Source organism: Aphis gossypii, chromosome 2, assembly GCF_020184175.1.
Source record: "Aphis gossypii isolate Hap1 chromosome 2, ASM2018417v2, whole genome shotgun sequence".
Classification (NCBI taxonomy): domain Eukaryota; kingdom Metazoa; phylum Arthropoda; class Insecta; order Hemiptera; family Aphididae; genus Aphis; species Aphis gossypii.
The window spans coordinates 43,343,421-43,356,971 of NC_065531.1; the positions used below are offsets into that span (position 1 = coordinate 43,343,421).

The following is a 13,551-nucleotide window of genomic DNA, read 5'->3' on the forward strand; positions in this document are numbered from 1 at the left end:
TAATAAAATAAAATTTTATTTTAAAACTTAAATTATTATTTTTTTCTGAAAAATTTTCTATGTCAAAATATTTTATTTATATTTAAAAAATAAAATATTTTTATTATTAATTTTTTTTTGATTGATTTTTTTTAACTTATTATTTTTTCTGAAAGTTCTTTATGTTACTTTGTTGTATTTCCTTTTGGAAATAATAAAATATATTTTTTTTTGATTCTTAATTTATTAATTTTTTCTGAAAAAATTATTTATGTTTTTTTTTTTTTTAAAAAAAAAATATTCTTCTTTATTTATTTGTTCCTCGAAAAATTATTTATATTTGAAATATTCATATATTTTATAACTAAAATAAAGTTGTATTATTTTATTATCGAATAAAAATTTTATGCGTAAAAAATAATCTAAGTGTATTATTAAGATATTAAATTTATTTAATCGTTGCGTTTTTTTTATTATTTTTTATTTTTGCTTATTCTAAATTTTTCCCTTTTTAAATTATTTATTTAATTTTATCAAGATATTTTATTTAATTTTTCACGGGGAATATATATATATACACCTTCACAATTAAAAGTAACTTATACGATGGAGTTTTTAATTCCAAAGGAGACGCGAACAGAGTTAGACGCTTAAAATTATTCTACATTAAGAAAAAAAAATTATGCTTACACAACGATGGTTTGAGTTGATGTTTCCATTCTTCTTGATTGCTGAGCCGTGGTGTTACTTGTTGATTCTTTCTCTTTCGGAGTCGCTGAAGTTGACGTTCTGCAGTTGTCTTCTTCAACCGTGATTCGTTGCCGAATGTGCCTCCGTGAATTCTTCGAAGTGGATATATTTTAAATTTTTTTCGAAAAAATTTTCGAAGTGGAAAAAAAATATTTTTTCCCGAAAATTTTCTAAGTTCGAAAAAATTAAAATTGTTCGTCCAAAGAATTCTTATTTGAAAGAATCCTACCGACTGCGCCAAATTTTGTAACGTGCCACGTACAATCAGTTGAATGATGTCGATTTGGAAAAGGTTTTGTGAAATAATTGAACTCTCGAATTATTCTAAGTGTTTTTTATTTAAAATTATTCTAAGTCCAATTATTTAATTTTAATAAAACTTGTGAAAAATATTCTAAGTCCAGGAGACATAAAATATTAAACTGGGTGACGTGAAGGTGCTTGCGCTAACTCTGGTGGATCACGTCTGAATTGTGCCTAATCTGGCCCCCTTATATATCGTCCAGAGACTCCCGCGGTACCTTCAGATCCCTGATGGTCATCTGCACCTGCATCCGCTTCTTCCCACGCTTTGCGTTATCTGAACGCCGACGTGCGTCATTTTGACATCTATATTATTCTATCGGGTGGTAATTATATTTCTATATTATTCTACCGGGTGGCAAGCGTACGTGCGATGATCTGCCTTTGACCCTGCACGATGCCGCCGCATAATATAATTGTTATAATATAGTATTTTCGTTGCGGCTAGCGTTCTCACGCCGTTCCGCCGCCGCTGATGATCGACAATTGCTACGTTAATGTGTTAATCGTTCACGGTTAGGAAAATCTGTACTTGATATCACCTGCTCACTTTTAGAATCCAATTATAAGAATAATTGTTACACCCTCATCAAAAAGTGTCTGTTGCACCCCCAATGTTAGGTTATTGTTGGCTATGGTATATAATTCATATATTATATTTAATATAAGTATCAGAGCACGTTGCAAAGCAGTACTTCGTCGAAAAATTCAATAATAATAGAGACTGCAGATAATCCATCATTAGAAGTATGCTCTATTTCGTACTTTGCAGGTTATTTGGCAAAAAAATGTTGGGATAAATTTGGGTGTACAGATTGTAACTTAACCAAAAACAAAAGTAATTTGAACGACAAATCAATTCTTTTAATATTATTCAGAACTTACAATGATATTGAACCAACACAGGGACTCAAAGCTCCAACAGATGAATTTTTGGACATAGTAACAATATGCTTACACATTTTTGAAAAAACCTTTCCAAAAATTAAAAGTGAAAAAAAAATATTAAGCCAACTAAAAGATAAAGCATTGATGCAAATTAATAAAAAATATACACATTTTCAAAATTCAAAATGCCATTGCCATTACATGTATGTTATTGAATTGTTGTTTAGAACAAAAATATTTAAAGAATGTAAAACAGAAAATTCGAAAATTGGAAAAAGAACGGTACAAAATGCAAATAAGTTACGTGTTTTAGAAAATAAATAATTTTAACTGTATACCTATGTCATATGATAATTTACATATAATAATTATATCTAAAAACTTAATATTTTATAGGTATTATATGATTTTTGTTCCTTGCTATTATTATTATTTGTCTTCAATAAAATATTAATTTAATTAGAATGAAATATTTATTACTATTTATATCGCTACGTCGGTGCGCCGGCTGCCACTACTGAAAACCTGTTTACCCCGCACCGCACTTGACTATTTGACAGAAGCTAAAATGAAATATGAATTTACTAAATGTTATTATTGGTTCTTATCGCCATCTACCGAGATTTTATTTGTAGACCATCGAAAAACCGCCCAGTGAGCAATCTATAGTATTTATAATCAATGTTATTAATTATAATATAAGATTTTCAATTTATTTATTTTTTTAATTTACAAAATTGTTTAATATTAAGTATTTAATTTCATATATTTAAATGACTATGTTATATGCACAAATATTGGACATTTGAATTAAGCAAATATATTATCATTGTAGGTATTTTCAACTTTAAAAGTTTCTAATTTATAAATAAATTACATTTACATAAACACTGGATACTGTACAGTGTACAGTACCTGTATAGAAAATATTCACAAATAAATTGTAAAACAGAAAATAAAATTCTCTTAGTACTCTTTTTTATAACCTTGTCTTAGTGACATTTTATAACTTCATCATATTTACTTAGTAGGAGAATAATTTTCGAAAAATTGCCATGGTCCAAAGAGGTATCATTCAATGTATAAGCGGCTTCATTATTTCTATTGCGATAGCTAAGTCCCCTTTTTTCTATCAATTTTATGACATCTATAATACGATGTATTATCTGTCTTGTATTCTCGACCTGTTTTCTTCTTAAAGAACTTTGGCCATACACTAATAGAGAATCAACAGATGCAAACTTTGTTTTCATTACATGCGCATCAACATTATATCTATGAATTGCAGAGTCCTCGTGGTTTTGAATACGTACATACACATGTTTCCAATCACTAAAACCTCGTATGAATACTCCAGAATCACGTCCATATGCAATACATATGCAACAAAATAGAGCTTTATCTTTGGTACTGTAAGATAACCATTTTCTATAACTACCATCCTTTCGTTTTGTCGGCAGTAAATGGAATTTCGTTAGTTGGTTGATGTGGATGAAATCAGGCGCGTACACAAAAAAATATTTTGGGGGGGGTTTTGGTTTTAAATTTTTATTCTTATATAATCTAACCTAAGGTTATAAATAATAAAACTTATTTCCTGAAATTTCGGGGGGGGGGGGGTTTGAACCCCTAAAACCCCCCCTTGTGTACGCGCCTGGATGAAATAACCAATACATGGCATTATTTGTTGAATTTGGTTTTTTGAAAAAAGTATCAACAATACTTTGTTGTTCAACAGAGTATTCATTATTAGAATTGGAAACTTCAGGTTCATCTGTAAAATCAATAACAATTTTTTAAATTACAAAAAAATAATACTAAATTAACATTTACATATTAAATATTATTTTGTAAAACAATTATAGTGAATAATTACCTAATTTTACAGTTGGAACTTCTAAATTAATATGTTCCATAGAATGTTCACTATTTGAATTAGAAACTTCAGGTTTACCTGTACCTATAATCAATAGAAACTTTTAAAGTTATAAAAAAATAATACTAAATTAACATTTACATATTAAGAGGCCGTCGTAGTAAAAGTAAAACGTATACAACGCTCAACAGATGGCGTTGAATTCCATATCGCCGCCGTCGCGGTAGGCCGTAACCACGCCCATCGTGTACGCGACGGGGTCCGCGTGTTGTAATTGCGATTTGCGGGAGAGGTACATTATTATTTCACGGACGGTCATTCTGAACGTTTCGCATCATTATAGAGCGTTACGTAAATTGTCGCCCGTGAATTCTATACGGTGCGCTAGCTCGCTCCTAGCTCACAAGTCGCAAACCTATTTTTTAATTAAAGCTCCTGTTTGCTTAAAAATGTAAACCAATAAAATAAGCATACAAATTATTAAACACCATAACTTGATTTATATTTCTAACCTAATTACTTTTTAAAATACATGTAAAATAATAATTTTATTACGATTAAATATATTTTTTAGTAAAAGTGTTGCGTATTTTACGTTGTAACTTATAAGTGACATGCAGTAATTTTTGTATGATAATTTAATTTCCTAAATAAATATTAGCAACATTTTAAATAGTTTTGATAAATAAATATTGATGTATTTATTTATTTTAATTTTAAACATTATACTTACATAAAATAATTTCATAATTTCATAAAATTCAGCCTAAGCTTCACGAGCGTCTGAAGTAAGAATTTCTAACATAAAATAATTTGCACATTTTCTTCATTTTTACGTATTTTCTATTTTGTAAATTTAAATATTAAATGCTTATAAAAAAAATGTAAAATTTAACATTATCTATATATTACTCATAAACCAGCCTATTAAGGAGATAAAATATAACGCGTTTGCCTGCAATATTATTAGTTTCTTAGCTAAATGCTAATGTCAACTGTTTATGCATACATTATTATAGGTACTAACTATGTTAACGTGTAACCTTTTTTATAAGATTACTTTATTATGATTCAATAATATATGTAATAAAAAATTATATGAATTAATATAATAAAAAATAATTAAAATATTTTAATATTTCATTAGTTTATTATTTAAATAAAAATATTTTATATAAATATAGTTCTCTCGCTGGACAGAGCATAGTCGCATAGGTAGCTACTAGCTAGGTATATAAGATTAGATCTTATGTCTTCATTTCTTTAGGGTCTTTGATATCTTCAACTAATAGTCGTTTACCATACTGAGGTATCACGATTTCTGGTAACAAGCAATTTAAGTAAAACCTAAAATCAGTGAATACAAAATATTAAAATAGGTATATTTTAATAAAAATTAATGTATTTGACTAACTTTGTTAATTTAGGTTGCATGACATTTATCCAAAATTCATTATTATAATAAATAGTTTCTACGTGTAACCAATTACTAGAATACACTATAAAATCACAATATTTTTTTTTACTAATATGCAGCTGCCCTTGTATCTGATAATAGTAATCATGCGTTTTTTTTAATTCGGGTTCTTTATTTAAATTTAATCGAAGAAAGTTTATCTGAAATATTATTTTTTTTTTATAGTACCTAAGTTTTGATTTAAATTTTTTTTTAAATTTGGTAACCAACCTTTTTTTCTATTATAGCGTCATTAATATTTGTATAATCTTTCGCTGAATAAGGACACTTAATTTCTACTAAACCATTATCTTCGGTTAAACCATCTGAAATATATACAAACACACAAACACACATATATTATATATATATATTATATTATATTAAATAATTTTATAATAATATAATAGATGGTTTATTTTATTAAATAGATCTGTACCTATTGTATAATATATTTATACCATAGGACATTTAAAAAAAGTAAAATATGCAATTATTAACCTGGAGATGCAGCTAAATACGAAAAATCTTGATCAATCATCAGACCACAAGGTAAAATTGTTTTTCCTTTTATATTTTCAAATTCTTTAATCGCTAATGGCTCCATTTCTTTACCATATTCAGTTGCGATTGATGTAAATGATCTATATAGCAAATCATATATAATATTTTTACATGAGGTAGTTGGTCTTCGTTTACAAATCCGTCCAAAGTTGGATGCTGTAAGACGATTTTTTCGTTCATTATGCCACCTTTGACACTTGTATTGGTCTCTAGTTTCTTTTTCTAATAACTGTCTTGCATTTTCATTTAATTGAAGACTACATAAAAATTTACTTTTTTTACGTTCGAGATCGTCCTGCGTATACTCGTCAATTAGTGCTTCAGCTAAACCGTAATTTGCATCGGCCCCACACGATTTATCTAAAAATAATTTCCTTTTAGGAATTAATTTTCTTCTGTTTTTTAATAACACGGCTTTTCGTTCTCTTGATTTTAAAAAACGTTTACCAACATTTCCTATATCAAATAAAAAATAAATTTTACTATACAAATATAGCTAATTTCATTACAAATCATTTGAAATAAATTTATCTCTTGCCTTAATTAAATTATCTAGTCACAGTAAAAATATATATTTACATATAAATCTAAGCCCTAATAATAATATATAAATATGTAATATTTATTTATTTATCAATGTACTCGTATTTTATCTAACGCCTAATATAATTGAAATTCAAATTAAAGTAATGAAACATAATATAAAATATATACATCACAGATATACAAAATTAATTTGGTAGATGAAAATATAAAATATGTATGTAAGATGTAGGTATTACCTATGTTATCATAATATTAGTCATAATGATTAAACATTTTTACCTGGACTAATTTTATGGACTACATGTTTGTGTAATGAGCGCAATAGTTGGCCTGAGGTGTTGTATGAAATTACTCCGGATTCAATTCGAGTGTTATATGATTGACGTAATGAAAAATTTATTCGTTTGCCAGCCAAATGTTTGTTAATAATGCTGTTGAATTGCTCGCATACGTTATTATCCACATTCATTAACAAACTATCTGCATGCATTGCTAATCGTTTGATTATTTGATTTACTTCTCTGTAAAGACCACATTTTTCCGCATCTTCGTATAGGTTTACTTAATTTAATTTTTTACCTTTGCAAAAATATTCTTCACATTGCTCATGATTACCCAAAATATAACAAAAACTATTTGATATATCTTTGCGTAAACCTAATCGTAATATGTAATCGTATTATAATTACAATTATTTAATTGTTCGTTATTGATAAATAAATATTAATAGTAAATTACCTGAAATTTTTTGATATTTGCTTTGTTGATTTAATGTATTACGATAATCAATAGCTTTCGTAATAGCAGTTCTAAATCTCTTCGCATTATTTAATATATGTTTTCTGAGATGTATTGGATATTTTGTGTTTTTACCAATTGCCGCTAACTTTGTACCATAATTTCTTAATAAGTGATTTCGGCATTCAATTTTTTCAATAATAAAATTAGGTCCATAAGGTCTTGTTTCTGTCAATCTTTTACTGACACTTGAATCACCGTCGCCTTTAAAATAACATTACATTTGATTATTTAAAAAACATAATATATCGAGATTTGTTGTTATTATTATTATTATATACATATTTTATTTTTAAAAAAGTAATGACAACGCCGAAATATTCTACATCCAATTATACTTATCTATTTCAATTAATTAAATATAAAATAACTAATAAATAATTAACCAATTAATTTATTAAATTTCAATCCGTGTAATTCAATGCTTCTTTTGAAACCTTCTGCAACGGCATCTGCTTCCATTGCTGTAGCAGCTTTATTCCAGTTCATAAAACAAACATGTTCTTGTATAGCGACATTCGTATTTTTTGCTCTTTGGCATATTAAACAATATCGATTGCGGATACCGATAAATAATATATTTTTGGTTTTATATCCGATAATTGTTGCCTGTAAAGCAAAATAATAAAATATATTAGGTACTCATAACTCATTGAATAGTTAACCTATATGTCTATATATTATATTAAATTAAAATATAATTTACCACTCCAGATAATGCGTTGTATTTGGTCTTATAGCTACGCTTAGACCATTGACCATCGGCAACAACGGCACACATAGGTGTCCCGTCAATATCAATTTCTCCCGATTCAATAGCTAATTTTTTTTCTTCTTCCCCTGCGATTCTCATTGCTTCCTCAGCGACCTGATGAATAGATTCACTAATTTGATTTTGGCAAGATTGAAACGTTTTATCACTCATGCAAGGGATATCTAATGAAGCCAACATTTCTTCGAGCTGAGAATATCCTATTCCAATTGAAATTGAACCACCGATCGCAGCTAAATTAATTGAAATATACGTATCCGGTGTTTTTTTTTCTGACTCTATAATTACGCTAATATTACACATTTTACATTTAAATGTATACGTAGATCTCAGGCCATATTGCTTTTCAGATATAAACTCCATATCCATAAATGAACATCCAAAACTTCCCTCGTGAACACACGTTTTAATTTGTTCAAATATGTAGTATATATCTACAATTCGCCGTCCAGACCAACATTTTTTCTTTGTTGACCTAAAGTTTAATAATGGAGAGTATAAAGAAAAAAATCATTAAAAAAATTATTAATTTTAATGATTATCGATTATTAATAATCAATTTGAATACTCAACTCACGGTTCAAAAGTTTTATCGACATCATTACATTCTAAATTAGACAATGGCGTTAAAATAATATTTTCATCACCAGGAAGACAACTAAAAATAAATAAAAAAATATTTAAATTTAATTTCTACAAAAATATTGAATAATCATAAATTTAAAACGCATAAAAATAAATTTTAGGTATCTATTCAAAATATTTTACGCGTATACATAATATATTAATATAATATACTATAGTTTGTTTATATATTGACAGACTAAATAATTACACTAATAAAAAATTTAAAATTAACCCGATAAGAATTACGTAAAATTTACTAAGCTTATAACTTTTATAGTTATGTTTTATATTTTTTTTAAATCGAAAACATATTATATTCTTAATCTAAAACATACTTCATACTAGGTTTGTTGAGATTTTGTTCATCCCTTGATGATGATTCAGGTGGAGCATTATCAGCTCCTAAAAAGTCTATTTCTGTTCCAACAGGTGTTGCTTCAATACTTGTACTATTGATATTACAACATAATAAAATATACGAGTATATTAAAAAAAAAAGATTAATAATTTATAATATTGTCATTGTGTTTAAAATATTTACCTTTTATCTTTTTTAATTAGTTTGAAACGGTTTTTCATAATATTTTTGATGGATCTTTTTTTAGAAACATGTGTTCTTTTTAAATTCTCAACTGTAGGGTCCAAATCTGAATAGTTAACCAAAGTAGCGTCATATTCGTTTTTTTTCGTTAATTTAAAAACACTTTTATTCACTTTTTCGGATGATGAAAAGTATTCGACCAGTACGATGGGATTTTTTTCATTAGGCAATAAACGAGTGCCTGTTGATTGCCATTCAATACTGTCAGCAGAACTTTGATTATACGCACACATATACCAAAAACCTGGTTTTGGTTCCAAGTTATAACACTGTACTATGTCATCACTGTTTAAATTTGGTTTTTTAAGTAATTTAATTGCTTCTTTTAAGTTAAGAGCTGAGCGATTTGATAACAAAAAAATATTTTGCAAAGCCATTTTCATACAATAAAGAAACGACGATTTTTTTTAACGGAATTAAACACACGCACACTTATTTTAGTAGTCGAATAAAATATAAACTATAATTGTTATTGTCCAATGTATAAATACGTATACGTTACTCGTATATTTTAATGTTTTTAATTCCTTAATTAAAATATTATGTTGTTTTAAGCATTTCATAAAATATGATATAATATTTAAAAACAAGGTTAAGAAAACAACCATATACGTAATAAGTAAAACTATTTATTAAAAAAATATAAATTAACATACCTAGGTAATAACAAAAAATGTTGGTATTTAAAAACTTGGCTAAGAAAACAATAATTGTGTAACAATGTAACAGTAAGTTAATATGGTAATCATTTTTAAGCTTGTTGTATCTAGGGTAAGATTACAAAAATATTACAACTGGTATAACATCAACAATATAATATAATTAATATATAAGGACAATGTGATGACCAAAGCTTGTTGTATCTAGGGTAAGATTACAAAAATATTACAACTGGTATAACATCAACAATATAATATAATTAATATATAAGGACAATGTGATGACCAAAGCTTGTTGTATCTAGGGTAAGATTACAAAAATATTACAACTGGTATAACATCAACAATATAATATAATTAATATATAAGGACAATGTGATGACCAAAGGGGATCAGTGGTGATAATCGTATGACTTGGTTATCATCAGGCGCCGCGAGTTTTACGTAAAGTACCTATTTTACAATATTTACCTTGTTCATATTTTATTGTGTATGTTCGAGTGATCGAAGAAGTTCAAACATCGAAACAGGTAAGAAAATTGTTTTTTTTTCACAAATTTTTTTTTTATTCAATTTTTAATTTACATATTATACATAATTTTTTATTTATCATAGAATTACAACAAAAATGGATGCCTGGAATGTGATTTGTCGTACCATACTACTATTGCTGCTAACCAATCATATTATTTCCAGTGAAAATCAAGATGCTGCATTTTATAACCTCACTCTTACCACCAATAGTCCAGGATTACAGTACGAAATAATAGGAGAAGGTAAATTATGTAAAAGTAGTTGGACCATCAATACATTTATAGATTTAAAATATCTAATAAATAGCCTTATCGATGTAAATAACATGTTAAAATCAATCAACTCATTTGCAATTAATAACTCCTACCAAATAACTCTAAATCAGTTGGAGAAGCGTGTAAAAAAAATTAACACAGATACACAGACTATTAGACAAATGGCTAGGCATAGTAAAAAGGTTAGGCGATCATTTGAATCTGGGGGTTCGGCATTACAGTGGATGTTCGGCATTGCCGACGCTGATGATGTAAGAAGGTATGATAATTCGATTAACAAATTAGAGAATGATCAAAAAGATATGATACACATAGTTGAAGACCAAGTTTCTATTTTAAGAAGCACAATAACAAATTTTAATGAAACCATAACAACATTTAATGACAATAAATTATTATTTGATAAAAATATGAAAAAAATTGAAAAAACTTTTAACACCATAGATATTCAATTAGCAGACGAAAATAAACAAATTATTATTTTAAAATTAATATCCCTGATTGAAAATAATATTAATGAATTAGATATATTTGTAACGAGGTTACAAAGAATAATTTCAAACGTTCAAATGAATAAATTAGATGTTTTCATAATTACACCAGATCAGTTTTTGTCAGAAATAAAACGAATGGAAAATATCCTACCGGAAAATTTAAAATTCCCTGTAAAATTTAATGAAGATAATATACAAGAAATGTACAAAATATTACTCATAGACCTTCACCCAATGAACGATAGATTAATATTTTCAATAAAAATTCCATTATGTACCATCGACATTTTCAAATTATATTATATTCTACCGATATACGTTCCAATCAATGAATTAGGACAATTTATACATATAACTGAAAATCCAATGTACTTAATAACAGACGATTTGGTGACAAAATATTTTATTTGGTCAAATATTAATAACTGTGTAAAAGTTGCTAATACTTTTGTTTGTGGTTTTAATGAAATCATACACAATAGTGTTACTGATCCTACTTGTGTAACAGAAATATTAAAAAATTCTATAGCCAAACCTACCCAATGTGATACTTATATCACTGAATTTAAAAAAGAGTTATGGTACCCATCATTTTTCAAAAATAATTGGTACTTTGTATGTGAAAAGCCTACTGTAATCACGATAATTTGTCATAAACGATCTTTTATTCGTAGGCTAACATTAAAAAGTTCTGGTAAATTATTCCTGAAAGCTGGTTGTCTTGCTCAAACGGCTATGGGCGTTATAATAACAGAACAAATATTAGAATCGTCATTTGTAACACAGCCTTTACAGTTAAGCCTTTTAAATGATTCGTGCTGTAATATTGCAGTTAATCGACTATATCCGAAACCCATTCATTTAGATGAAATTAAAAATTAAAAATTTGATAAAGAGTCTTTCGATAAAATAAACGCAAAATTAGATCAACAAGAAAAATTATTAAATTCACTTACATTAGAAAAAACCTATGAATTTGTATATACAAATAAATATTTGATTACGATAATAGCTGTTATATTATTATACTTAAGTATACAATTTTGTATAAAAAAAAAAAAAAAAACTTTAGAAAATATAAATTTAGGTTATTATCCGAAGTCCACGGATCAAACATAAAAATACACTTTAAAAATAAAATTATATTTTATGTAAATTTAAATTTATTCGCACTATGTATAATAGTATAGTTATATATATTTTTTAAAAATACATATTATATTCTATACATATTTTATTTTTAAGTGTATATCTGTATATCTGTTAAATATAAGTTTTAGAAATTTAAATTATGATTTTTGTGAATTAATAATTAGTTAATATATTATACTTTTTAATACCTCTATTATTTATACGATTAATAATTAGGTTTGTAATTGTATATTTTTATAGTAATATTCAATTGATTATAATTTAATATTTAATTTGTAGTAATTATATGATTTTAGGTACCTAAAGGTACTAATATATCATATACCTATTTATTATTATTTATACATATATATTATAATGTAAAAAATAAAGTGTTAAAACATTTAAATTTTGTTTTTTCCTTACATAATTATTCCGATATTATAAAAATTATTTTAATTATTGTTTTGTCATGTTTTTATCATTTTAAAATGATAGAAATCAAAAATGACAATTACTATTATAATATCTATAATATATAGGTAAATCTATCTATATCTATATCTATATCTACCAACTAATATTACGTCTTTTGTGTTTGATTATGTTTGCTTATTGTACATGTATCAAAATATGTTTGTACATATTGTGCATAAGAGTCAAATATTTTATAATATTTCAGATTTTGATTGAATCTACGTATTTAAAATTATTTTTTTAACAAATTTATTATTTACCTATATATTATCTATCTTATACCTATTACGACTTACGAGAAGAATAATTAAATTATAGGAAAATATAAAACAATATTCATCATTGATATTCCTGCTTAACATTTTTTCAATTATTAATAATAGGTGAAATTTGTACTGATTAACATTTTTTTATTAAAAATGAGAAAAAATGTATTGAAAATATTATTTATTATTTAATTATTTAATAATTTAATAAAAAATAAATTTATATTGGTGTCAACTAGTTTTGTCATATTTTGAATTGGCTTCAATTCGTTTGTTTATTTTATTAAATTTAATAAATAATTAATAATCTGTAATAGACGTACCTACTAATTAAAAATATGTACAGTGTTTGACTGATTTATGTAAATAATTAATATAATTAGAGATTTAAATCACTTATTATTTAGACTATAGTTATCGAATTATATCGTAAGTACATTGATTACGTTTGTTACTTTATTCAACAGGCTATTATTTATTCATATGTAACCGTGCAGATTGTAGGTACCTATTACCTAAGGTTGTTTTTTGTTATATCGTTTTAAATTTAATAAT

General features: G+C 26.1%; 4 protein-coding genes across 5 annotated transcripts; 1 reads left to right on the plus strand and 3 right to left on the minus strand.

Moving 5' to 3' along the window:
• Window positions 1-4,967: 4,967 nt before the first annotated feature.
• On the minus strand, window positions 4,968-6,944 carry LOC126549701 (uncharacterized). 2 transcript variants are annotated; one of them, XM_050199774.1, is made up of 6 exons: window positions 6,642-6,944; window positions 6,090-6,272; window positions 5,754-5,972; window positions 5,484-5,578; window positions 5,211-5,413; window positions 4,968-5,143 (listed from the first exon to the last, which is right to left on the minus strand). In XM_050199774.1, the coding sequence occupies exons 1-6, from the start codon at window positions 6,850-6,852 to the stop codon at window positions 5,044-5,046; spliced, it is 1,011 nt and encodes a 336-aa protein (XP_050055731.1). In that variant the 5' UTR covers window positions 6,853-6,944; the 3' UTR covers window positions 4,968-5,043. The 2 variants fall into 2 exon arrangements, with proteins under 2 accessions (XP_050055731.1, XP_050055732.1); XM_050199775.1 differs by lacking the exon at window positions 5,211-5,413 and having other exon boundaries at window positions 5,061-5,143.
• On the minus strand, window positions 6,925-7,761 carry LOC126549796 (uncharacterized). The gene is made up of 3 exons (XM_050200173.1): window positions 7,547-7,761; window positions 7,101-7,364; window positions 6,925-7,019 (listed from the first exon to the last, which is right to left on the minus strand). The coding sequence occupies exons 1-3, from the start codon at window positions 7,647-7,649 to the stop codon at window positions 6,925-6,927; spliced, it is 462 nt and encodes a 153-aa protein (XP_050056130.1). The 5' UTR covers window positions 7,650-7,761.
• Window positions 7,762-7,764: 3 nt separating this feature from the next.
• On the minus strand, window positions 7,765-9,233 carry LOC126549797 (uncharacterized). The gene is made up of 5 exons (XM_050200174.1): window positions 9,220-9,233; window positions 8,895-9,008; window positions 8,510-8,590; window positions 8,241-8,407; window positions 7,765-8,165 (listed from the first exon to the last, which is right to left on the minus strand). The coding sequence occupies exons 1-5, from the start codon at window positions 9,231-9,233 to the stop codon at window positions 7,846-7,848; spliced, it is 696 nt and encodes a 231-aa protein (XP_050056131.1). The 3' UTR covers window positions 7,765-7,845.
• Window positions 9,234-10,115: 882 nt separating this feature from the next.
• Window positions 10,116-12,280, plus strand: LOC126549699 (uncharacterized). The gene is made up of 2 exons (XM_050199772.1): window positions 10,116-10,349; window positions 10,435-12,280. The coding sequence occupies exon 2, from the start codon at window positions 10,448-10,450 to the stop codon at window positions 12,002-12,004; it is 1,557 nt and encodes a 518-aa protein (XP_050055729.1). The 5' UTR covers window positions 10,116-10,349; window positions 10,435-10,447; the 3' UTR covers window positions 12,005-12,280.
• Window positions 12,281-13,551: the final 1,271 nt, after the last annotated feature.